General features: G+C 37.8%; 6 protein-coding genes and 1 long non-coding RNA gene across 13 annotated transcripts; 3 read left to right on the forward strand and 4 right to left on the reverse strand.

The window, feature by feature from the left end:
• LOC104736043 (tubulin alpha-3 chain-like) lies at positions 598-2638 on the reverse strand. Its single transcript, XM_010455958.2, has 5 exons — positions 2394-2638; positions 2082-2296; positions 1804-2003; positions 1206-1714; positions 598-1113 (listed from the first exon to the last, which is right to left on the reverse strand). The coding sequence occupies exons 1-5, from the start codon at positions 2504-2506 to the stop codon at positions 798-800; spliced, it is 1353 nt and encodes a 450-aa protein (XP_010454260.1). The 5' UTR covers positions 2507-2638; the 3' UTR covers positions 598-797.
• On the reverse strand, positions 4081-6720 carry LOC104736044. Of its 5 annotated transcripts, none has more exons than XR_759520.2 (5): positions 6065-6720; positions 5830-5990; positions 5262-5725; positions 4854-5109; positions 4081-4756 (listed from the first exon to the last, which is right to left on the reverse strand). It is a non-coding gene; the product is annotated as an uncharacterized LOC104736044 (long non-coding RNA). The 5 variants fall into 5 exon arrangements; XR_759517.2 differs by having other exon boundaries at positions 5240-5718; positions 6065-6719; XR_759516.2 differs by having other exon boundaries at positions 5240-5738; positions 6065-6719.
• On the forward strand, positions 8426-10539 carry LOC104736047 (tubulin alpha-3 chain-like). The gene is made up of 5 exons (XM_010455960.2): positions 8426-8744; positions 8842-9056; positions 9135-9334; positions 9424-9932; positions 10024-10539. Exons 1-5 carry the CDS (start codon positions 8632-8634, stop codon positions 10337-10339), a joined length of 1353 nt encoding a protein of 450 aa, XP_010454262.1. The 5' UTR covers positions 8426-8631; the 3' UTR covers positions 10340-10539.
• LOC104736046 (ethylene-responsive transcription factor RAP2-11-like) lies at positions 10444-11629 on the reverse strand. Its single transcript, XM_010455959.2, has one exon. The coding sequence runs from the start codon at positions 11517-11519 to the stop codon at positions 10701-10703; it is 819 nt and encodes a 272-aa protein (XP_010454261.1). The 5' UTR covers positions 11520-11629; the 3' UTR covers positions 10444-10700.
• LOC104738060 (leucine-rich repeat extensin-like protein 1) lies at positions 12065-12391 on the forward strand. Its single transcript, XM_010458298.1, has one exon. The coding sequence runs from the start codon at positions 12065-12067 to the stop codon at positions 12389-12391; it is 327 nt and encodes a 108-aa protein (XP_010456600.1).
• LOC104736048 (importin-5) lies at positions 13633-20017 on the reverse strand. Its single transcript, XM_010455962.2, has 19 exons — positions 18697-20017; positions 18301-18504; positions 18120-18224; positions 17947-18012; positions 17704-17868; positions 17522-17596; positions 17277-17431; positions 16881-17016; positions 16725-16794; positions 16510-16637; positions 16364-16420; positions 15803-15988; positions 15626-15718; positions 15204-15289; positions 14986-15119; positions 14764-14900; positions 14578-14669; positions 14421-14487; positions 13633-14324 (listed from the first exon to the last, which is right to left on the reverse strand). The coding sequence occupies exons 1-19, from the start codon at positions 19927-19929 to the stop codon at positions 14163-14165; spliced, it is 3351 nt and encodes a 1116-aa protein (XP_010454264.1). The 5' UTR covers positions 19930-20017; the 3' UTR covers positions 13633-14162.
• LOC104736049 (peptidyl-tRNA hydrolase, mitochondrial) lies at positions 21412-24817 on the forward strand. 3 transcript variants are annotated; one of them, XM_010455963.2, is made up of 9 exons: positions 21412-21713; positions 22019-22197; positions 22301-22385; positions 22502-22569; positions 22984-23034; positions 23878-23951; positions 24172-24230; positions 24317-24393; positions 24496-24817. In XM_010455963.2, the coding sequence occupies exons 2-9, from the start codon at positions 22090-22092 to the stop codon at positions 24628-24630; spliced, it is 657 nt and encodes a 218-aa protein (XP_010454265.1). In that variant the 5' UTR covers positions 21412-21713; positions 22019-22089; the 3' UTR covers positions 24631-24817. The 3 variants fall into 3 exon arrangements, with proteins under 3 accessions (XP_010454265.1, XP_010454266.1, XP_010454267.1); XM_010455964.2 differs by having other exon boundaries at positions 22025-22197; positions 24496-24630; XM_010455965.2 differs by lacking the exon at positions 21412-21713 and adding an exon at positions 21741-21895 and having other exon boundaries at positions 24496-24630.

Here is a 24817-nt window from a genome sequence, read left to right on the forward strand (position 1 = left end):
TTGTATTTTTTCTTTTTCTTATCAGATCTGATCTAAAAATAAATCCTAAACATTTTTCTCCAAAATTATTAATTTGGACTTCACTTTTCAGATTTACGCTAACGCTATCCTAAAGTATTTAAAGTTTATTTATTACACCTTTACTTGAATCTCGTTAACAATTTAAATTAGTTTTTACGATTTAGCAGCAATTCGTCCATTTCTAATTTTCTAATAATTATTAAGTTTAAATTTCGTGAATGTTATAGGGTCCAATAGAATTCTTCAGTTTATTGTAGTTGAGTTTTTTTTTATAATTTGTTAAATGATTTTTTGGCATTTTTCACGCCGTATTTTGGCTAGTGGACCAGTAGAGAGAGTAGTATTTCCGATGCAATTTGGTAACAGTACTGATGCCCATTTGCGTGATGTCAACAATAAATAAATGAGAATGATGCCCATTTGCGAATTTCAACGTGGTTCGTTAGAATTCGTTGAAAATCACATAGATGTAGTAGTGACTACGACACAACGCATGCTGCTAGATGTTGGTGATCCAATATAAACAAGACGATGGACAATTTTAACAATATAACGGAAGTTTGGTACAACAAAAGCTTGAAAATGAACTCGGGATCTTCCCCAATGGTCGCTCCACCAATGAAAATGTTATCGAACCGAGATAAAACATGAAGTTTGAACGAATATTGTACAGGATTAAGACAAACATGTAGTAGTAGTAGAAATCAACAAGAATCAAAAGAGATAACAGATAAACGAAAAAACTGTTTCGGTTGCAAATATCTTGAGAAAAGGTGTCAGTAGTCTTCACCTTCATCCTCTTCCTCGTCTCCACCTTCAGCACCCACCTCTTCGTAATCTTTCTCCAATGCAGCCAAGTCTTCACGTGCCTCAGAGAATTCACCTTCTTCCATTCCCTCACCCACATACCAGTGCACAAATGCCCTCTTGGCATACATGAGATCAAACTTGTGATCGATCCGTGAAAACACCTCGGCCACTGCAGTGTTGTTGCTGATCATACATACAGCTCTCTGGACCTTAGCGAGGTCACCTCCCGGAACAACAGTTGGAGGCTGGTAGTTGATTCCACATTTGAAACCGGTGGGGCACCTGCAAAACAGAACAAAGGTCAAGTAATTGTTTATAAAAAAAACAACATGAAACTAGAAACAATAGCAACTTGTTCCATTTCAAGATCATACCAGTCAACAAACTGAACGGTTCTCTTAGTCTTGATGGTACCAACAGCAGCATTCACATCTTTAGGAACAACATCTCCACGGTACATCAAACAACAGGCCATGTATTTTCCGTGCCTGGGGTCACACTTAGCCATCATGCTAGCTGGCTCAAACACGGCATTAGTGATCTCAGGGACTGATAGCTGCTCATGGTATGCTTTTGCGGCTGAGATGACAGGTGCATAGGATGACAACATGAAATGGATACGGGGATATGGGACAAGATTGGTCTGGAACTCAGTGATATCGACATTGATAGCTCCATCAAACCTCAGCGACGTTGTCAAGGATGATATGATCTGAGATATCAACCTGTTCAAGTTGGTGTAGGTTGGCCTCTCAATATCAAGGGATCTGCGGCAAATATCATAGATGGCTTCATTATCCAAGAGGACAGCAACATCGGTGTGTTCAAGTAGGGAATGCGTTGAAAGCACACTGTTGTAAGGCTCTACAACAGCAGTAGAAACCTGAGATCACAGGGGAAATGCATTCAAAAACCAAGACTCATCCATCAAAGAAACATGTAATGTAAAGAGAGCTCTTTCCCAAAAGGTACCTGAGGAGAAGGGTAAATGGTGAATCCAAGTTTAGACTTCTTTCCATAGTCTACAGACAAACGCTCTAACAACAGAGAACCCAATCCGGAACCAGTACCGCCACCAACAGCATTGAACACCAAAAACCCTTGCAAGCCAGTACAGTTGTCCGCTAATTTCCTCACACGGTCAAGGCAAAGGTCCACAATCTCCTTTCCAACTGCAATCATATAAGAAATTAAGCACCATCCAAAAAGAGCCCTAACAAATTAACACAAGAAGGAAATGGATTTCTCACCAGTGTAATGGCCTCTGGCGAAGTTGTTAGCAGCATCTTCTTTACCAGAAATGAGCTGCTCCGGGTGGAAAAGCTGGCGGTAAGTACCAGTACGAACTTCATCAATGACAGTAGGCTCAAGATCAACGAAGACAGCCCTAGGAACATGCTTCCCAGCACCGGTCTCGCTAAAGAAAGTGTTGAAAGCATCGTGCGCGACACCAACTGTAGTATCACTACAAATAATCAAAAACATTCTTCGTCTCTCAAAAAACCTTTCCGATTACAACGGAAACAGAGCAGAAACGAACGAAATTAGGGTTTATAAAATACCTGGGCATCATGCCATCAGGCTGGATCCCATGTTCGAGACAGTAAAGCTCCCAGCACGAGTTCCCGACCTGGATCCCAGCTTGTCCGATATGAATGCTTATGATTTCCCTCATCTTCGCTCAGCAGAAGTAAACCCTAATTTTGAGCGATACTGTGGAACGGACGGAGAAAGGAAGACGGAGATCGAGGAGACGAGGAAATGAGGCGGTGAGCGAGAGATCTTCTTTTTCAAGTTTATTTTTTGGTTGCATTAGGTCACTTTATATTTCGTGAGGATAAAATATTAATTAATTAATTTTAAATTAATTGGATTTGATAATTAGTTGGGGTCCGCCATTTGTGACAGCCTGCCTTGGGTCCCACGGCTCGCTTTTGTTCGAAAAATGGATTTTTATTTTTAAAATATTTGCCCACACGATCCAGTTCATGTAAGTAAACAGTGTCTCAACTTTGGCTGGCATAAAAAAATATATCTTAAGCGGTAAGCGGAGAGACTATGTCATAATTGAACCGGACTGGTTTAAACTAACGAAGGTCGAAGGATCGATCTACTTTACTCGTGTGAGGCTGGTATATATATCCGGTACCGGTTCAATGTGTTTATATGAGTGAGATAATAAATGATGAAAGTCACGTACAGATTTTTGGAGTTGATAATATTAGTAATTGTTTTTTAGATCATCAATTTCAGTGAGTGAGATAATAAATGATGAAAATTTATATGAGTCAAATGAAAATTATAAAGCCTTACGGATGGAGATTTAATACACACACACAAAATTCACTTTATACATATAATGAATTTTTTTTTCAATACGTTGTTTTCTCAAATGTCTATATCCAATTACTTTGTGTTTGTGAGAGACAAGTCACGTGAAATAATTGTGTTTATGGCAGATTTAATCAAACAATTCGTCAATCTAATCCATAGAGACCCAACCAAATGTACTAGCAAGTTATGAATTCACGCACTATGCGACGACGGTCATGTATGTACTCACTTTTGATTCGTGGATTCACTCATGATGTTGCTGTTCTACTTGGATGTTTCGTACCAATTTGATTGTCCAGATCATGAACTCAAATTTTTCCCTTTTATCTCTCCATATGTCGCTCTAATATATTTTCTTTGTCGCTCTAATATATTTTCTTTGGGTATTTTTTTTTTTTTTTTTTTTTTTTTTTTTTTTTTTTTTGGCATCTTAGGATTATGCAGTTTATTTTGTTTGTTTGTTGGATGACTATATTTCCTTTAAAATATTTGATTATAACTTATAAGATATATGGTTAATTTGCTCTTTAACCCACTTCTCTAACTGGATGCACGGATTCAACGATTCAATAATCCTTTTAAACAATACTCCATCTGTCCCTGATAGTTTGATGTTTTAGGGAATTTTCTTTGTTTTAAAAAAATTGATGTTTCCAAAATTTTAATATATATTTTTCTTTTTAATTATTTATTTGAGTAAAAAATGGAAAAGTAAGAGAGATAAGAGAAGTGAGAAACTTACAACTTTACCCAATTGAAAAAAAAAGTAAATAATTAATTCATTATATTTCTTTTACATGTGAAATATACTAAACATCAAACTAAATAATTACATAATCATTATATATACATCAAACTAAATAATTACATAATCATTATATATACTTAACATCAAAAGGATAAATAATAATACCATGTGTATTGACTATTGAGAGTTTTTCACCAATTAAAAAATAAAAAGTAACAAAAAGTATGAAAGAAGGTGAGACTATTCTAGACACATGTCTAATTTTAACTGGTTATATTTTATTTTTTCTGATTTGTAATTTAACTAAATAATAATTTTATATTAAAATAAAATATTTTGTGAAACTTACTTAATATTTAGAGAAAGAGCATTGGAGTTCTATCACCAAAGTCTCTCGTTTAAATAAGAAATAATAAAATATAGTATAATAATTTTTTATTATGAGAATTTCTTGTTAAAAATGAGAACGATTCTCATTTGAGAATCCTTGAATAACTTTTTTCTTTGTTTTGAGAAACTTTTATAATAAAAAGTTATTATTTCATATTTTATTAGTTATTTTGTTAGTGAGAAACTTGATGAAAGACTAACTAATGCACATGACCTTACCAATATATATGCTCTAAGCTTTTGGTTCACTTAGTAGAGAACTCATTAACCACTAGTGATTTTTTTTATCACATGCACCCTTTCACCAAGTTATAATCATGAGACTTTCTTCTATGCATAACTAAACAACAACAATAGAACTTTTATGCCTTAATACCTTGTATAAGGTCATCTCCAAGTTGCTTGTCTCTCGACTTAAGCCAGCTCTCCATGATTTGATCCAAAGGAATTAGTCTGCGTTTATAAAGGGAAGATTGTTAGTAGAAAATAAGTTGCTAACTGGAGAACTTGTCAATGACTATCAAAAAGAAAAAGGACCGGAACGCATTACCATCAAGATTGACATAGCAAAAGCTTTTGACACAATTCGATGGGATTTTATCTTCAGCTGTCTGCAAGGCATTGAGGTCCCAGAACTCTATATTCGCTGGTTGCAAGCTTGCATCTGCACCCCTTCTTTCTCAGTGGGCTTCAATAGCAACGTGCATGGGTATTTCAAAGCACCAGGGGACTGAGGCAAGGCTGCCCGCTCTCACCCTACCTCTTCGTCATTGCTATGAACTGTCTTTCAATAATGCTGGACCAAGCTGCACAAGAAGGCAAATTTCCATACCATCACAAATGTCAAGATCAAAAACTAACACACTTATGCTTCGCAGATCAAGTCAGCCACTAGCATAAGTCACGGTCAACTCCCAATCCGTTATTTAGGAGTACCTCTATTCACTAAGAAGCTTACTCTTCTAGATTGTGCTCCACTCATACAAAAGGTGAAAAGCAGATTTAACGCGTGGTCTACTAAATCCCTCTCTTTCGCAGGCAGACTTCAATTGTTAAACACAATAATCAATGGAATCACTAACTTCTGGTGTTCAGCGTTTGTATTGCCAAAGAGGTGTATAAGCATCTTGAACTCACTGTCTGGTGCGTTCTTGTAGAAAGGAACAACAGAGGGCCATCACTCAGCACAGGTAGCTTGGGATAAGGTAACATCTGCGAAAACTGAAGGAGGGTTAGGAATACGGGACTTGAAAAGCTGGAATAAGGCATGCATGATCAAACTTATCTGGCTGCTATTTTTTCGTTTAGGATCTATCTAGGTAGCTTGGTTTAGAGGATTTGTCCTATCCGGAAACCTCATCAACTTTTGGACCCGAAAGCCAAACACCAAGTATTCCTGGCTTGCAAATAAGCTCCTGAAAACTAGAGAAGAGGTCTATCCTTGGATTAAGATGCAAGTGGGTAATGGACAGTCATGCCAATTTTGGAGTGACCATTGGTCTAAACTAGGAAGGATGTCGACTTACCTCCGTCGAGAGGGCTTACTAGGGATTCCCAGAGGAGCCACACTGGCAGATCTATGGTATCGAGGCGCTTGGAGATTGTCTCCTGCACGCTCTGAAGCGCAAGTTAATTACCACATTGAGCTATCCACTATCCAACTCACAGATGTCCCCGACAATTATATCTGGTGGATTGACAATCAACTTAAGGACGACCACTCTACAGGAAAAATAAGTCAAGCTCTCAAACAAAACTTACCTACGGTCCCATGGCATAAGATAGTCTGGTACTCAAGAGGGATCCCAAAGCATAACTTTCTTACATGGCTTTTTCTGTTGAATCGCAGCCCCACTCGAGACAGGTTAAGAGAATGGGGATTACAAGTCAACCCAGTTTGCTTACAATGGAGAAGATGAAAGTCGAGACCATCTTTTCTTCAACTGCCCTTTCACTTGGACCATCTGGCACACCACTGCTCGCCGCTGCTCTTTCACTGCTGCACGATCGTGGAACGGGACCATGCAGAACCTTATCGACCACAGGGGAACTCGAGTAGCAAGACGTTGCTCCTTATCGCTTGGCAAGCCACGATCTACTTTGTGTGGACGGAAAGAAATCACCGCCTTCACAGAAACACCTTCAGATTGGCGGATCTAATTATCCGCCAGATTGACTCCTTGATCAGGAATAGAGCTTTAAGCTTCTGCGACTCAAACTCGGTCCTCACATCCAATTTGCTCCTTCACTGTTTTGCAGGAAATGCTCACTGACCAGTTCACGAAACCCTAATCGCCGTTGGTGGCCAAGAGATCTAAACTCGAAGAAAAAATTTCTTTCTCAATCATTGATGGCAAACGAAGGTGGTTTGAAGTGTCTGTACCACCCAACCGTCTTCATGGTTCAATTTTGACTCCTTGATTCAATCTTGATTTTGTCCTAACTATGGGTTTAATTTAGTTACTTCTTAATTAGGTTTCTAATTAATTGGGCTTCCAATATTAGGTCTTGCCCTGTAAACATTTGTTTTTCCAGTTTTTAATTTGAATGCCTTTTAACAAAAAAAAAACAAAAAAAAACAATAGAACTTTCGTGGAAATAAAAGAAAATATGAGTAGTTATCATTCATAAAAAAATGACTAGGAAAGTAACTACAACAAAAATAAAGATAAAAAGTCCTAAAAAACCTAGAGATGGAGAATGCCAACCGAAATAGTATGAAGCAAACTAATGATAGAAAATCGCTTAAAGGCATACAAACTTCACAAAATTAAATCTTTTAGATGTGATAGGAATTTGTTAATCCTAACGTGTTCATAAAGTATTAAAATACCTATACTGAAAAGAAAACTCGCGGTCAAAAAGTAAATGTCGGCTCTCCAATACTCTAATACCAACATTCTTCAGATAATGGTCCCAAAATAAATAAGAAAAGAACTAGAAGTACTCTTCACATCCTTGATGAACCACTAGGGACTAGTCCTCCAACTTTGTGTCATTTAGACTCGCAACCTAGCTAACTATCCGAATGCATCCAATGTAGTATTTTTTTTTTTTTGGACAAAGATATTTGATTTAATTCAATCCCAAAAGGGCGAAAAGCTTACAAAGTCTACAACCTCTTAGGTGGATACAATAAATACAACAGAGATAAAATTTGCAAGAGAAAGATAGATAGGTTTAAAACCATAATTCAACTTACTCTAGATTGATCAATTAATAATAGTGTTCAAGAAAGCGGTCTAGGCGGCCGCTTAGGCGCCGTCTAGGCGCTAGGCGCTCAGCAGACGCCTAGATAACTGCCTAACCCGCTTAAAATTACATACATTTTATTTTAATATTTATTTTTGATTTTTAAATTACATATAATTAAATTATTATGTTTTATATCTATATACGTAATTATAAACATTTATATGTTGTTAATATAACTTAAATAAATGTATTTTTTTACCGTTGTTTATAAATTTTTTATTTTTATAACATATATTTTAATATAATTATATATATATATAATGTTTTATGTTGTAAACGCCTAAACCGCCTAAAAACCGTCTAGGTCCCGACTAAGTGTTCTAGACGCTAGGCGTTGGGTCACCGCCCAGATACCGCCTAGCGCTTTCTTGAACATTGGATTTAATATGATTTGTTCTTTCCCCATCGCTCAAATCATTCACTGTAACTCAGCTCGCACTAGTTAAAAAAAAACTTGAAACCTTGAATTCAAATTTTACAAGTCAAGAATTGCTATAAATTATTTATTTTAATTTTAATAACAAAGAAGAAAAAAAAACATTTAAAAGAGAATTAAAATCATAGTACACTACAACATGGACAACCTTACAGCCAGAATGACAAAATTCAGTTTGGCGCTTACGCAAAATAAAAATATCTTACAAATAGAAATTGATTAAACCAATAGAGTTAAACCACTAAACCCGATCTATTTCGGTTAAGCTATTTTTTTGTTTCCACCTCAAAACAGTCATAACGATAACACCAAAAAAAAAACCGGTAAGCAACTAAACCGGATCAAAATTACAAAAAGGAAAAAAGGAGATCGAGATCCAGATCGAATCTCACGTATTTTGTCGATGCCAAAGTCCCTCAAGGGGGCAGGCTGTCACAACTTGGCGGACCCCCAAACTAAATTATCAAATCCCATTCAATAAATAATCATTTTTTCCCTCAAATTTCATCCGAAACAACAAAAAAATAATAAAAATCCAAGATCTCGCTCCCTCCCTCACCGCCTTCAAAATTTCTCCGGCCGTCGAAGAAGAGGATCATCGCTCTCGGAATTTAGGGTTTACTTCTGCTGAGCGAAGATGAGGGAGATCATAAGCATTCATATCGGACAAGCTGGGATCCAGGTCGGGAACTCGTGCTGGGAGCTTTACTGTCTCGAACATGGGATCCAGCCTGATGGCATGATGCCCAGGTATTTTATAAACCCTAATTTCGTTCGTTTCTGCTCTGTTTCCGTTGTAATCGGAAAGGTTTTTTGAGAGACGAAGAATGTTTTTGATTATTTGTAGTGATACTACAGTTGGTGTCGCGCACGATGCTTTCAACACTTTCTTTAGCGAGACCGGTGCTGGGAAGCATGTTCCTAGGGCTGTCTTCGTTGATCTTGAGCCTACTGTCATTGATGAAGTTCGTACTGGTACTTACCGCCAGCTTTTCCACCCGGAGCAGCTCATTTCTGGTAAAGAAGATGCTGCTAACAACTTCGCCAGAGGCCATTACACTGGTGAGAAATCCATTTCCTTCTTGTGTTAATTTGTTAGGGCTCTTTTTGGATGGTGCTTAATTTCTTATATGATTGCAGTTGGAAAGGAGATTGTGGACCTTTGCCTTGACCGTGTGAGGAAATTAGCGGACAACTGTACTGGCTTGCAAGGGTTTTTGGTGTTCAATGCTGTTGGTGGCGGTACTGGTTCCGGATTGGGTTCTCTGTTGTTAGAGCGTTTGTCTGTAGACTATGGAAAGAAGTCTAAACTTGGATTCACCATTTACCCTTCTCCTCAGGTACCTTTTGGGAAAGAGCTCTCTTTACATTACATGTTTCTTTGATGGATGAGTCTTGGTTTTTGAATGCATTTCCCCTGTGATCTCAGGTTTCTACTGCTGTTGTAGAGCCTTACAACAGTGTGCTTTCAACGCATTCCCTACTTGAACACACCGATGTTGCTGTCCTCTTGGATAATGAAGCCATCTATGATATTTGCCGCAGATCCCTTGATATTGAGAGGCCAACCTACACCAACTTGAACAGGTTGATATCTCAGATCATATCATCCTTGACAACGTCGCTGAGGTTTGATGGAGCTATCAATGTCGATATCACTGAGTTCCAGACCAATCTTGTCCCATATCCCCGTATCCATTTCATGTTGTCATCCTATGCACCTGTCATCTCAGCCGCAAAAGCATACCATGAGCAGCTATCAGTCCCTGAGATCACTAATGCCGTGTTTGAGCCAGCTAGCATGATGGCTAAGTGTGACCCCAGGCACGGAAAATACATGGCCTGTTGTTTGATGTACCGTGGAGATGTTGTTCCTAAAGATGTGAATGCTGCTGTTGGTACCATCAAGACTAAGAGAACCGTTCAGTTTGTTGACTGGTATGATCTTGAAATGGAACAAGTTGCTATTGTTTCTAGTTTCATGTTGTTTTTTTATAAACAATTACTTGACCTTTGTTCTGTTTTGCAGGTGCCCCACCGGTTTCAAATGTGGAATCAACTACCAGCCTCCAACTGTTGTTCCGGGAGGTGACCTCGCTAAGGTCCAGAGAGCTGTATGTATGATCAGCAACAACACTGCAGTGGCCGAGGTGTTTTCACGGATCGATCACAAGTTTGATCTCATGTATGCCAAGAGGGCATTTGTGCACTGGTATGTGGGTGAGGGAATGGAAGAAGGTGAATTCTCTGAGGCACGTGAAGACTTGGCTGCATTGGAGAAAGATTACGAAGAGGTGGGTGCTGAAGGTGGAGACGAGGAAGAGGATGAAGGTGAAGACTACTGACACCTTTTCTCAAGATATTTGCAACCGAAACAGTTTTTTCGTTTATCTGTTATCTCTTTTGATTCTTGTTGATTTCTACTACTACTACATGTTTGTCTTAATCCTGTACAATATTCGTTCAAACTTCATGTTTTATCTCGGTTCGATAACATTTTCATTGGTGGAGCGACCATTGGGGAAGATCCCGAGTTCATTTTCAAGCTTTTAATTTGTTTGTACCAAACCTTCTTCATTCTCTTCTTACAATGTCCATTTTTTACTTTAGGTACAATCTTGTCTATTGGGACATTGTAGAGATGTGTTCTACTTTACATTCATGATCCAAAAATTACATGAATTAGTCAGGAAAAGTAAAGTGGAATCATGTAGGGCAGAAGAGTTGGGAGAGTGAAGGGAGATCCCAAATGGGATCGGTAGGATCGAAGATTGCATATTCGGCATTCATGCTGTCATAGTAACTGCTAGGCCCATTCATTGCATATAGGGATGCTGATATCTGTCTTTCGATTTCAGCAAGACCCAAATGTTGATCGGTTGAGTTGTGGTCGTTGAGATGCCCATGTGTTTCTTCCCCTCCCTGAGCCATAGGGACCAGATGGTTCAATCCAGAGACAAGGGGCCACGAGTAAGGATGCTGGTGACCGTTGGTTTCTGGTAGCCCAATGACTGATGATTCCGGGCGGTACACATCATTGAGTGGCATTACCGTGGTGGTGGTGGTGGTTGTGGTGAGACTAGTAGCAGCCGAAGTGTAGTCGATGTTACATTCCGCAAAAGAAGAAACGGGTTTGTGTTGCTGTTGTTGCTGCTGTTTCATGCTCTGCTTCTGGTGAAGGAGGTTTCTGATCTTCAAGGACAATTGTGAGTTGTTTGGAAAATGGTTAGCGAAATTGGTGCGTGTATTGGAGCCACGTAAGAGACAGGCGGCTTCATCGTAGGCTCGAGCTGCTTCTTCTGCAGTCTCAAAGGTTCCGAGCCACATCCGTATCTTTTGCGTCGTGTCTTTGATCTCTGCCACCCATTTCCCTGAAGGTCTTTGCCTAACTCCCACGAACTTCGTCTTGTTGCCTTTGCTCTTCTCTTTTGCTTTCTGCTTTTGAGGTTGTTGACGTTCCATTTTTTTTTTTTTGTGTATGAATCTGTCTGTAGACGTTGAAAATACGTACTTATAGGGATGCATAGGTTAAGTTTTTGGTTATGTGTGTTGGTATACTTTTGGGGTCAAGTCTTAGTGGGTGCCTCGTCTTCATGAATATTTGTTCTTGTTATTTTAGTGATGATGATGATGCATACAGTAAATGATTTTTATATAACTGTTTGGTTTTTGGGTATTCCTGAGAAACATTCAGAGGTTTTATGTGGGTTCCATGTATTATTGGCGTGCTTACCATTTTCTAGTTTTCTTAATATAAAAAATGTGCAAAAGACAAGTACAGTATGATGTGTTTGTTTCTTGGCATGGGATGGGGAATATTTAATTCAACAATGAACAAACCATAGCATCTGAAGACTTAATTAAGCTTAATGTTTAGAGGGAGGCCTCAATGATAGAAGGAGATATCTAAAATGCCAATTAAGCCGACCAATATATATACTTTTACAAAATTATGTATGATATTGACAAAATCTTCAAGTTAGTGGGAAACCTCTACTCCAAGAGAGATGACAATAAATGTCTATATAAATGATTCTTAACATTAAGAAGACAAATACTAACCTGAAAAAATGGTGTCTCAAAGATTGTCCTTCACCCTACTGTTTCTCTTCGCAACCTTAATCACAGTTGCTAAAGGAAACACTAACAGAAAGCTATTGTCATTTTACAATTATTCTCCTCCTCCATCCCCGGTCTATCGTCATCCTGTGGCTCCTCCTACTCCAGTTTATCGACCTCCGGTTACTCTTCCTCCTCCTACTCCGGTTGCTCTTCCTCCTCCTAAACCTCCCGTCGCATCCTACTACTACAAGAGATCTCCACCGCCTCCACGCCCTAGATATGGAAGAGTGAATCCACCACCTCCTCCCGCCAAACCATGGTGGTGGTTCTTGTAGCGGTAAGAAGCCATGCAAGCGACTCAAGAGTCAGGAGAAGACACTAACTGTCTACTTTTTTTGTAAATGTATATATAAATTTACTGATGAGTTTGCCTGAAAACATTAAAAGTGCATTTGTGTTGTCTTAACTTTGTTAGTTTTGACTGTCTCTCAGTTTACCGGAATTTATTCTTCTTCTTGAATCGCTTTTTCGTGGTTTGTAGTGCGACTGATTTGCTTATCCTTTATATATCTATTGTATTGATTCGTTTTACAAATTCTTTTAAAATAATTTATTACATACACCACTTTTGAGTTACATCAAAACATTTTGCACATGTAACCGTTATTTAACTTTAGTAATGTTTCACATTACATGGCATATTATCCTTTAACAATAACAACTACGACAATCTCTAATGGGACTATGTTAGCAAATATTTAGATATAAAAAGATAAAAATAAATTAAAAATGGTTGATAAACTAAGAAATTTGAGGGACAATTCTTACAAGCACGTACTGTGAATGGGTATTGTTTTAGTGTGTAAAAGAAAAAAAACTTGCTCTTTATTTTATATATTCTTCATCACTCAATAGTATGTTCTTGTCGATTTGTAGAGAAAGTTATGCCATTACAGTAACTAATTTGAATTGGATTTTACAAGACTGTAAGTTACTATCTAAAGACTTTTAGAAATGAGGGATTAGATAGATTTATGTAACAACTCTTCTGCGACCTAGTTTTGTGATTGCTGTGAATTGAAAGGATGTTTGAGAGTTAGACTAAAAATGGTTTTGGTTTGTTTGAGTGTTGCTTGTATAAAAAATAATTAGTTTAGAAATTTAGTTAGAACTTTATTATTGGGGAAAAAAATTTATATTTTTTTCAATTTTGTTTTTTGTAATTAAAATATTGCTAACAAACTTGTTAAAAAATTTGCATTGGAGATGGTCTAACAAGTAAAGATGACAAACCAAAACCATTTTTAGTAATTAAAATATTGCTAACTAGTATTTTTCCCACCAGGGTTCAAAAAGCTTTTATGTTACTTTATTGTTGAAAGAAAATTGCAGAATAAATAACATATGGTACAAACTACAAAGACACAGATGAGATAGATTATAGATGTGAAGATGTGATGTTGTGGGGTCCCAACATTTCGTACGGACCCCTCGTGGCCGGCGCACCAATTCATCCTGACACACAACTTAAAACGACCAAGCTTAGCTGCTTACTTGCTGTCTGCCAGCGAAATCATAAAATTAAAACAAGACATTTTTTTTATTAAGGAAAGACCAAGAGTATCCAAAAGAGTACAAAATCAACAATGGCAATGTGAGAAAAGAATCATTCTTCCAAAATTCTCACTTGCATACAAAAAAAAAAAAAGAAAAAAAGAGAACTTAAAAAAACAAATCTTTCTGTTTTTCTTCTTTCTCGTATAAGCACCAAAACTTCATCTTCTCTCAAACCCAAACCAACACCGACACCAACCAAACATGTGTATTTGGGGAATCATACCAAATTTTCCCCCAATGACACTCTTTTCACTAACACTTTCATCCTTCCCTCCTAATATACACTTCCTATCGTCAAGATAGAAATTTTCATTTTGTAACTTTTGAAGGATGGACCTATCATCATCCCTCTCGAAAAAAGAATTGATGAAAAATGCAAAAGAAGAGAAAAGCTTTTTAAACACATAAATGCAAAACTGACGACGCTTTGTAGTGAAGACAGAGCTCACAAGACTGTAGATGAACAAAGAGACTGGATTGGAGTGATTTTTAGGAGGAAAGCATGGATTGGAGGGCAAGCTGCTGCTCCGGTTTCAGTGTTGACCATGTTGATGCCAATGCCGATGGCGGCAGTGTCTGTTGAAGTTGCCTTAATATATTAATCATACGACCTGCTGTCTCTTCTGTCACCACATTTGTCCCTGTAAGCACCTGGCCGCCAATAGACACATTGATTTCTCTATTAGTACGATAAATGCAAAAGATCCAGGATTGAAAACTGTCCATGAAAAGCGTAACTAAACAAACCTCGGCAAATATTAATAAGATTTTCGGAAGATACTGGTTATTGGGGCCTAAAATGTCCACATCTTGCCTGCAAGTTTATCATCAACCAAGGGCGTTTTAGAACAAGGAATGAGAAAAGAAAATAAGAGGTAAGTAACTTAGAATCCACATTACTTACCTCTCAACCATTGAGCATAGCTGTTCATGAACCAATTTGGCTTCAATGACATCATTACTTATAGGCAAACAGTTCAACCACGCAGGAAGTACCTATGAAAATCAAAACAAGGTAACTTGTGAATCATTGGAAGCAACCACATATGTATTAGTGCCATCGCGAAACCTTGCAAGTATCATAAGCTACCTGAGAGGAATCGATACTGTCACGGTGAAATTGGCAGATCTTTCCCACTGCGGACACAGCATTATCATATACCATTGCATTGTCAGATTGCCGAGCATTTGGGTGCTGTATCACAACATTTAATCTTGACAGAGCCTCTGTTGAAACAAAAACAACGGTTATTTAACTGCAAAATATGGATCAAACCCCCAAAAACTACCAGCAGGCAAAAGAATACCATACCTCCAACAAGAGGCTTGAATACAGATCCACCAAACTCAGCACAAACACCAAGCCCATACACGGCAGCCTGTCGAACTTCTGGGCTCTCATCATTGCAAGCTTCCAGTACAAATGGAAGATAGGTATCATAATATCTGTCCAGCGAATATAAGGTAGACACCACATAAGAACGCTGAAAACTGATAATGTACAATGATCCAGTGAATGTATATCCTTACTTAAAGGCAGCATCACGGCATTGTTCAGCTACATCATCAAATATGCATATAGCAATCCTTCTCTCTTCAGCTGTTTTATCCCTTCCCTGAATTAAACAAATACACATCCGAAAACTAATAATCAATAGCAAAACAGAAAACCTAAGGCGAACCAAGACTAATATTGTACCAGAGCCATGGCAACAGCCACATATTTAGAAACTATATTCACCTGAACCGGAGGGCCAAAAATTTCTCAACTTTTAACTAAATACTACACTATATTAATTCAGTTATATATGTTAGGTACAAGCTTCTGGAAATAACAAAAACCACCTACACTGACAAAACAAAAGCAAAAGATACTCTTGAATATAGAAATTCTCCACTTAGTATCACCCAGCACCTAAAATAGAAGACTTTAAGTGATGAGGACAACTTACCCACATAGGAGTTAAGTAAGAGGATAATTCATCGAAGAATGGCAGGAATGAGGCTTTGAATGTCTTAACCAGTGTTCCCAATATTTCACCGACCTATATTTCAAAAACGAAAAATTTAATAAGAACAATGAAAACAGTATACTTCCATTTAATAAGAGGGGATCACAAAAAACTAACTTGATCAAAAATTTCTTCCTCTTGCTCATTTTCCTCTTTAATAAGCTCTCCCTCTTCAGCGTCAAAGTCTTCCGCATTGGCCCTCTCTCCCCTCTCTCGCTTCCTACTAGAGCTTGCTGTCATAACTTGCTTTATCTCATCAACTATGGATCTTATTTTCCCTTCATCCAAAAGATTTCCGGAGATCTGGAATACAATCACAGGTTATAAGATACCATTTTTCCAATGTAGTCCTATGATTTACCCTACGACGGCACATAATTAAGACATCTTCAATATAAGCTCTATATCGTTTACTCTAAAACTAAGGAAAGGATGAAAGTAAGGACAGCTGAAATTGCAACATTATTCATCACTCTCTATACTCTATGCTCAGAAGGAATGAATAAGTGATGAAGTAGAGAAAACATAAAAAGCCAGTCTGGCTTTCCAAATACAAGCAACTACATATATGACCTAAATTAATAAGAAAACAGCATGCCTATCAGGGAAAGTACAGCATTGAAGAAGCACATAAAAAAGAAGGCCCAAGTTACACCAAATTTGCTGATAAAAATTTACCTGCAAGCATTCATTGATAGCTTCCAACATACTCACACAGATCTCTGTATCAGGTTCCTACATAAAATCCAGTCATCCACCCGATCAACATAGTGAATCAAAGTCAAAAAGAGAGAAAAAAAATAATAATAACAGAACACACTAACTTTATGCAAAGCTTCCAGCATGGCTGGAATAATGTAGTCAGAAAGCTGCTTCAAATAGGATAAATCGCGCCCATCAGATTTTCCTTTCTCTATAGCCAGCTTGGCTGAGCGCATTAGTTCCGGCATGGCTAGAGAGAGAAAATTATCCAATTTCTTAGAAACTTGTATTCTAATGAACAAAAAATAGATTATAGATGATATATTTTCTGATATACCTGACACAGCTGCTCTTCTAACTTCTTCGTGAAAATAGAATTTCAGTAAAGGGACCAATGTAGGTGCAACCTATAGTATAAAAATTCAGTCTACATGATGATCCCAACAACAATACTAAATATTGAGACAATTTGGAGTTATTTAACCACGCTAACCTGATCAATCCAAGGAAAAAATCCTTCTTTCAACTCATCGGCATAGCAACAAAGCATGTTGCAAGCCGTTGCCTTTTCCTCTAGAACACTTGTTTTGATCCCTATTCTTTTGTCTCCCAGGATAATGGTCTCCATGCTGCATCAATAGATGGAATTAGCAAAAACATTATGTATGTACATGTTATGTAAAACAAAACAAATATAATCTTAAAACATATCATTTCATTATATGGACAGTATCTGAGCATAGTTAAATATTTCAAGAAAAGAGAAATGCAGGAAAGCTGCACCTCCAACAACATAGAGAAGATTAGTTTTTCTATGCATCGGAATTACATAAAAGCAAGGTATAGAGATATGATAACAATCAGATGAAGTGTCAAGAAGAATGGAAACCTTTCATCATCAGAATCCTCTGCTTCATCTTCTGAATCAGCAGATGTAATTGTTACATCTGGCTTAAGCTGCGCTGACTGAAGCAAAGGAGGCATCACAACAGTCATGTACGGGAGGAAGTCTTGACCCAGACACTTGCAAAGCCTAGCCCATGCCTACGAAAATGTAAGGTAACTGTAAGCAAGCGATCTTACCTACTTAAGTTTATAAATAACATGGACACCTAGCATATTATAAGAATTCACCTGTAACATGTAACTTGTTATTGGATCGTCTGCCTCCATCTCAGACCCTTGCAAGGACATTAGCACTTCCATGACCTGGCATGGACATGTGAAATATTTTCATACGACAGTGAATAGGATTCCTGCATATAGCATCCGTTCTAATAGCAAGTAAAGTTTGATTTAACCCACGCATAGCCTACCTGCCTAGCATCATCCGTAAATCTGTCCTTTCCAACTGCCATTCCAACAAGACTAATGCACTCCATGGATTTGGCACGAAGCATCCTCTTAGATTTGTCAGTTGCATTCATCAAAATAGTTTTGAGATAAGGCATGACAGCATCATAATACTTTTGAAAGTGTTCCTACAAATTTAGATTATCTTAGATCAAGAGTTGCATGTAAGGAAAACAATAGGTGCTACACAACTTCTTTATAGATACCTGTGATGAATCAGCAACTGAAGCAAGAGCAGTTAAGGCTCCTTCTTGGACCATTTGTTTACCATTCTATACGAAGCACCATTATAATCCCAAGTCAATCATTTAAACTCAACAGAGTGTAAGATATATGCTCTTTTTTTGTTATTAGAAAACAAAGTACACAATGGACTTACTTGTAGTAGCACAAGCAACTTGCTCACTACTCCGTCTAAGTATGGTGCCAATATTTCAGGTGTACAATTTTCACTGAAGTTGAGTACTGCGGAAGCAGCATGAGCCTACATGCAAAGATCACAAGGTACTGCTTTAGGAAGTGTCAGAAGATTCTATTCTTAGAGAAACAAGGGATTTTACCTGCACTCGTGGATTCTGGAAGTCATCCATAGCGGCAGCAAGTGCGGGGAGCACTCTCTCATGATGTTGGTTTTGCAAATCTGGACCCAAATCCGTAGACAGTTGTCCAATCGCATTTATAGCAGCCCACCTTACTCGAGGATGAGGACTTTGAAACTGGCTCAAAACCATGGCCACCACTTGCTCTAGATTTTTAATCATTACCTATATCAAAGTTCAGGATATTAAATATCAGATAGAAAACCCCTTGTATGTGTTTTGGCAAGTCCTCCCAAGATAAATCAACTCAGAATCAATCTTTATCTAACATCTAACTGAAAGCAAAAAACAATGAAACAATAAAGGAAAAAAGTTACTTAAGACAGGTAATTCAACTGCTATCACTGAATATTATACCTTTGAGCAACCTTCAGCAATCTGAGCAAGTGCAATCAAAGAAGCATGGTGATTCTGCCATTCAGAGGCAGTCAAATAAGCAGAAAACTGCTGATATGCAACCGGAACAATGGTGTTTCCTCCCAAAGAAATTGCTAACCGATCCAAACACTCTTGACCCATGCTGTAGTTGCTCGTCTCGCCGGCATCTTCATCCTCAGTCTCAGCGCTGTACCAAGCAGGATCGTCCTCAATATCCTCGAGCATCTTCATAAGGACCGCAAACAACCTGTCGATGAACTGAGGGAGTTTCCTAACCATCCCTGGGGCACGCTCACGCGCCTCAGCCAAAGTAACCAAAAACTCAATGGCAAGATGACGCGTACTTTCCTCCAAGGAATCAGCCTCTGCGATCTGAAGCATCGAACTAACTATGTCGAGAAGCTGCCGTCTAAGGAACCGTGGCTCAGTGCCAGCCAATTCAATCAAAAGCTCAAGTGCCTCCTGCGCAGTTGCTTCGTTCCCGTTGTTGAGAGATTCGGTCAACGTCCTGATCATGGCAGGCAGAACATCTTGGAATCTATCTCTCTCCGTTGAGTTGGACAGACACTGAACGAAACTAATGACGGCGTTGAGAGCGGCGATTTTGACATCGGAGCTTGCAGAGTCGCTACTCAAACACTGGAGGAACACGTTGTGGAGATGCTTGATGTGAGGAGTCAGAGTCTCCCCAACGTACTGAGACAATTGCGCCAAGATTAAAAACGCCGATTCCTGCAATTTAGGGGAATCAGATTGAACACACTGGAAAACAAACGGAAGCAACTCCGGCCATCCATTCTCCGGTAAAATCCCCGATGCGAGTTCAGAGACTGTATCGCAAATCTTCTTAGAGATCGATTTGGCTTCCTCGCGCTGAATACAAGACAACATCGACGATTTGAGGGAGGATTGAGTGGAGAGGGAGAGACGCGGCCATAGATAAGCGTCGTCACGCGTTAACAGCTTCCGGAGAAGCACGGCGGACATGGCACGACCTTCGGGATGAGGAGAAAGCTGGAGAAGATGAGCTAGCTTCAAGGCGAGGGTATCGGGATTGCTTTGCTTAGCGAGATTGAATAAAGCCTCAGCGGAGGAACGTTGCTCGTTGGAAGAAGACATGAGGTGAGAGATTAGCGTCTCGAACGGCGCCGAATCGGAACCGAGGACCATCGCGAGTTGCGCCTGTTGAAGCTGGTTCGCCTCGGTAGCCATGGCAGGTGGCGGCGGGAAAAACTAGGGTTAAAAAGTGGCTAGAGAGAGAGAGAGAGGCGGAATAAGGAGAGGAGCGAAGAGGGATCAGGTTTGTGAAGAGATAATTATATTTCTTTTTTTTTCTTTTTTTTTTTTCTCCCAAGTATTCGTGATTTGAGGTGGAGTGGGCCGTGGCGACAATTAAATTAAGGGGAAAAAATAAAAGTAAGCAATGATATGTGATTAGCTGTATTTCTTTCAAGGGTGGATCAATTGATCACCAATGCCTGTTTTCTTTTTATGAATTCAAAAGTTAAGGTTTTCTATTATTTCCTATATTTGATAAATAAAAATACCTACTTTTAAGTAAATAAAAATGAGTTTTCTAATAATGCTTCCACGTTCCTTACTCCAACAAAAAAATGGTTGCCATTGGCTTCAATATGTACATCAAATGACCAAAATCTTATAACTTTTGTAAATAACTAAATTTTTATTATTTAATCTTGATATATATTTGATACGCGTGTTCAATTTTTTTTTTACTAAGTTTGATATTTGAATTAAATGTAAACGAAATGAATGAATATAATAATGATTGCTTTGATTTAAATTAATAAAATTTTATTATATATTGATTTATATATAAAAGGTATGTGAAAAGGTAAAAATCTTAATATTCACAAAAATTTTACTTACCCAAAAAAAAGATATATCCTATATGTATTTATATAATTTATTTCCACACAATATTATTTTGTATTTAAATAGTATTCAAACAAATTTTGAATCATGTTGGATCGGGTTTGCAAGGTGTATTTGTTATATGGTAAAAATGTACATTTTTATACTATATAGTATATTTATATTTAAATAAAACAATTGATATTACATTTAATGTTTTAGGTTTAAGTTTTAACAAATACATTTTAAATTTACTTTTAATTTAAAACCTGTGTACAAATAATATGTAGTCCATATGTCTTTGTAACATATAGAAATAAGAGGATCATTATTCATGGACTTATATAACTAATCATGGGGTGGTAAAGTGTTAGTGTGTTCAGTTTGTATGATACTACTATCACATGTTTTTTCTTTCTTGTCAACATATAATAAACATACTACATAGTGAGCAAAAATCTTCTAAATTGTACAACTTCTCGTGGAAGTGTGTTTAAAACACCTTCTAGTAGCAAATACATACTAGTTGAGAAAAGATTAACAACAGCGATGTAACGGTGATGGGGTGTAATGTTAAAAAATCATTTAATATTGTTCTCTTCCAAATATCCATTTGGTAGTTTGGTTTGGGTAATATCAGACAGCCTCTGATTCTAATGAGTAATGAGTTTGGTCTCTCTATCTCATTACAAATGATATATTATCTCTTATTGAAGGTGATTTATGTCATATTCATATACCACAAATCCATATACCCAATCTAGTTGAAAGTAGTAATCACAAAATGGTGTCCTCCAAAAGGGAATCTACGAAAACAAAAGCATATCCAAAAGCAAGCAAGCATCATGGAGAGAGGCTGAAACTCCTGCACTATCTTGGACAATTCAGATCTAGTTTAACTTTCGATTTTTTTTTTGAAAAGTGAAAACCCCCAAGTTAGGACTTCAGCAAAAATATACAATCTTTTTAGAATAAGAATGGGTTAGCCAAGTCTACTTAACTAGTGCGATGACCTCACAACATATAAAAGGAGAAGACCATTTTTTTACAGTCGATACGACTTCGGCTGTATCTCGGGACATCGCAGCTCTCCTCTCGTTTCTTTCATTGCTTTTAAACGGGTGAGTTGTTGAGTTTTACAGCTGCAATTTGAGGTTTGTATAGAAATTATTGAAAAGGGAACGATTCGAGGCTTCCTGAAACCCCAATAAATAAGTTGATTTCGGAGTTTGTTGTCTAAACGTCTGATGGTGTAATTGTGCAATTGCTTTGCAGTTTCTGGATGTTCTTAGTTCACGCAACAGTAAAACGCTAAATCTTAGAACAGTAGCTTAGTGCTAGTCGAATCTTATGACATTGTGTTGAAAATTTGGAGTATTTGAAACACTAATAATCTCTCTTCTGGTTTCTTGCTTTTGGAAATAAGGTTTAGGGATTTAATAGTCTTTGGAGAAATCTCGAAACTTTGATTGGCTTGGGTGGCCGAATCTCGAACCTATGTTGAGTAGGTTGTCGAGGCGTTGTTACTGCACTTCTGTTCATCGACCATGGCTGTTTCTAGGATTGGGCAACCCCGGAGACAAATACAAAGGGACTAGACACAACGTAATGTACCCCCAAATGTTTATAGTGATTATGCGTTTAAAATAACTTAGATCTGGGTGGTTGTGTATTCTTAGTTCTCTGCTCTTGTTTGGCTACGCTGCAGATTGGCTTCGAGATGATTGATACTTTTGCTGAGTCAGTGGGAATTCAGATGAACCTGGTCAACTTCAAGGCTATAATGGGACAAGGTATATGGAGCAACATGAGTTTTTTTTCTTTTTTCCTTTCTCTTGTATGAACGAAAACTGTGTGAGTTTGATGTTGAATTATATGGGTTTCTGGTTTTGTGTTGTTTCTCTGTCAGGTTTCGTGGACGATCTCCCTGTTATCTTGGCAAAGCCGCAAACTTACATGAACCTGAGCGGTGAATCAGTAATCTTCTTTTCCTATTCTTAGTATAAGTCTTTCAAAATTTGTTTAGATTATTAAACTTGTGAGATCCTGGCTGTGTGTATATGTATCTGAAATATGAATGATTCATGAGGCTTAATGACTGGTCTCTTTACCAATAAGGTTCTTGAACATCATCTACATAACTTCATCCATTGCTATTTAAACCAAGGTATCTGCTTGTTAGAGGCCTGACGAGAAGCTTTATGATTTAACGGTTTCAACCATGACAGTATCATACTTTTGAAGAATACATATGGTCATCAAAATCTATGGCTTGCCAAGTGTCTATGATTGCAATTGAATTAGCTGTATTTACCTATTTTTTGTGCATAATGTAGCTTCTTAGCTTTGGTTGACTATGTTAGTAACTGTGCCTCTCTTGAAACTGGTCAGAGTGGACCTCTCGCTGCTTATTACAAGTTACCTCTCAATCGTGTGCTTGTGGTAATCCCATTACCGTTTTTGGCTTAAGGCCAAACAATCCTTACGACTTGTTTCACCAGAAGACACTTNCTTCAAGGCTATAATGGGACAAGGTATATGGAGCAACATGAGTTTTTTTTCTTTTTTCCTTTCTCTTGTATGAACGAAAACTGTGTGAGTTTGATGTTGAATTATATGGGTTTCTGGTTTTGTGTTGTTTCTCTGTCAGGTTTCGTGGACGATCTCCCTGTTATCTTGGCAAAGCCGCAAACTTACATGAACCTGAGCGGTGAATCAGTAATCTTCTTTTCCTATTCTTAGTATAAGTCTTTCAAAATTTGTTTAGATTATTAAACTTGTGAGATCCTGGCTGTGTGTATATGTATCTGAAATATGAATGATTCATGAGGCTTAATGACTGGTCTCTTTACCAATAAGGTTCTTGAACATCATCTACATAACTTCATCCATTGCTATTTAAACCAAGGTATCTGCTTGTTAGAGGCCTGACGAGAAGCTTTATGATTTAACGGTTTCAACCATGACAGTATCATACTTTTGAAGAATACATATGGTCATCAAAATCTATGGCTTGCCAAGTGTCTATGATTGCAATTGAATTAGCTGTATTTACCTATTTTTTGTGCATAATGTAGCTTCTTAGCTTTGGTTGACTATGTTAGTAACTGTGCCTCTCTTGAAACTGGTCAGAGTGGACCTCTCGCTGCTTATTACAAGTTACCTCTCAATCGTGTGCTTGTGGTAATCCCATTACCGTTTTTGGCTTAAGGCCAAACAATCCTTACGACTTGTTTCACCAGAAGACACTTGATTTCATTGTTACTCTGGAATTTGGTGATGTAGGTGCATGATGACATGCAATTGCCATGTGGTGTTCTTCGCCTTCAAGAAAAAGGAGGCCATGGATGCCACAACGGGTATGATATCTCATTTTTCTCACTAGGATGTGATCATGTGTAAAACAGAGTTCAACTTTTCCCTGGTTCTCGTAAGACAATTTCTGTCACATATTTCAGACTGTAGTATCTACCACCATGATATCTGAATAACAGTATCGGAAACACTTATGTTTATACTTGTTTGGGGTATGACTGATATTAGTTTATATGGTAGTTATTATTCTTGTGGTCTTCTCAGGTTAAAAAGTGTCATGAACCATTTTCGAGGCAACAGGGAATTTGCAAGGCTACGAATCGGTCAGTTTCAACCTCTGTTTCAATTAACACTTTCTCTCCCTCATGAAGATCATTGGTTTCATATCAAGATACTATTATAATTGTAGGAATCGGAAAGCCTCCGGGACAAATGGATCCAAAAGCTTTCTTGTTGCAGAAGTTCAGCATGGCAGCTCGAGAACGGGTAAGCCTATGAGCAGTTATCGACATTGAAAACATTGTGGCTTAGATTACCATAGAGAGATAGATTTATATTTCCCTTGTGTGCTCTATGTTGCTGGAAAAGATGGATAAAGCTTTAGCAGAAGGGGTGGATGCTCTGAAGCTGGTCTTGTCTAAAGACTTTGGAGAAAGCTGGAGGTTGTTCAATGTGGAACAGAAGTACAAACACTTAAGACAACATACAGTAATTGCAGCTTGACCAAATGCTCTTTACTGTATTCGATAAAGGAAGTGTCTTTTATAATAGGTTTTTGAATACCGGATAAGAAAGACTCATGTGTTCTTCAAGTCAAGCTCAAGTCATGTATAGATTTATGATCTTGTGCCTGCCTGCCCCTTGTACAATTTTTTTACAAATAGTCTTTCTAGATTTCAGATTTTCATAA

This window comes from Camelina sativa, chromosome 13 (genome assembly GCF_000633955.1).
Source record: "Camelina sativa cultivar DH55 chromosome 13, Cs, whole genome shotgun sequence".
NCBI lineage: Eukaryota > Viridiplantae > Streptophyta > Magnoliopsida > Brassicales > Brassicaceae > Camelina > Camelina sativa.

Coding starts and splice junctions, on each gene's coding strand:
- LOC104736049 (XM_010455963.2), top strand. CDS start 22,090: ATGTTGAGTAGGTTGTCGAGGCGTTGTTACTGCACTTCTGTTCATCGA. Junction 22,570..22,983: donor TGAACCTGAGCGGTGAATCA/GTAATCTTCTTT, acceptor GAAACTGGTCAG/AGTGGACCTCTCGCTGCTTA. Junction 24,231..24,316: donor ATTTGCAAGGCTACGAATCG/GTCAGTTTCAAC, acceptor TTATAATTGTAG/GAATCGGAAAGCCTCCGGGA.
- LOC104736046 (XM_010455959.2), bottom strand. CDS start 11,519: ATGCATCCCTATAAGTACGTATTTTCAACGTCTACAGACAGATTCATA.
- LOC104736043 (XM_010455958.2), bottom strand. CDS start 2,506: ATGAGGGAAATCATAAGCATTCATATCGGACAAGCTGGGATCCAGGTC. Junction 2,297..2,393: donor CCTGATGGCATGATGCCCAG/GTATTTTATAAA, acceptor GATTATTTGTAG/TGATACTACAGTTGGTGTCG. Junction 1,114..1,205: donor ACCGTTCAGTTTGTTGACTG/GTATGATCTTGA, acceptor TCTGTTTTGCAG/GTGCCCCACCGGTTTCAAAT.
- LOC104736048 (XM_010455962.2), bottom strand. CDS start 19,929: ATGGCTACCGAGGCGAACCAGCTTCAACAGGCGCAACTCGCGATGGTC. Junction 15,989..16,363: donor CTATCAATGAATGCTTGCAG/GTAAATTTTTAT, acceptor ATTGTATTCCAG/ATCTCCGGAAATCTTTTGGA. Junction 14,325..14,420: donor TCTTATTAATATTTGCCGAG/GTTTGTTTAGTT, acceptor ATTGGCGGCCAG/GTGCTTACAGGGACAAATGT.
- LOC104736047 (XM_010455960.2), top strand. CDS start 8,632: ATGAGGGAGATCATAAGCATTCATATCGGACAAGCTGGGATCCAGGTC. Junction 9,057..9,134: donor CGCCAGAGGCCATTACACTG/GTGAGAAATCCA, acceptor ATATGATTGCAG/TTGGAAAGGAGATTGTGGAC. Junction 9,335..9,423: donor CCATTTACCCTTCTCCTCAG/GTACCTTTTGGG, acceptor CTGTGATCTCAG/GTTTCTACTGCTGTTGTAGA.
- LOC104738060 (XM_010458298.1), top strand. CDS start 12,065: ATGGTGTCTCAAAGATTGTCCTTCACCCTACTGTTTCTCTTCGCAACC.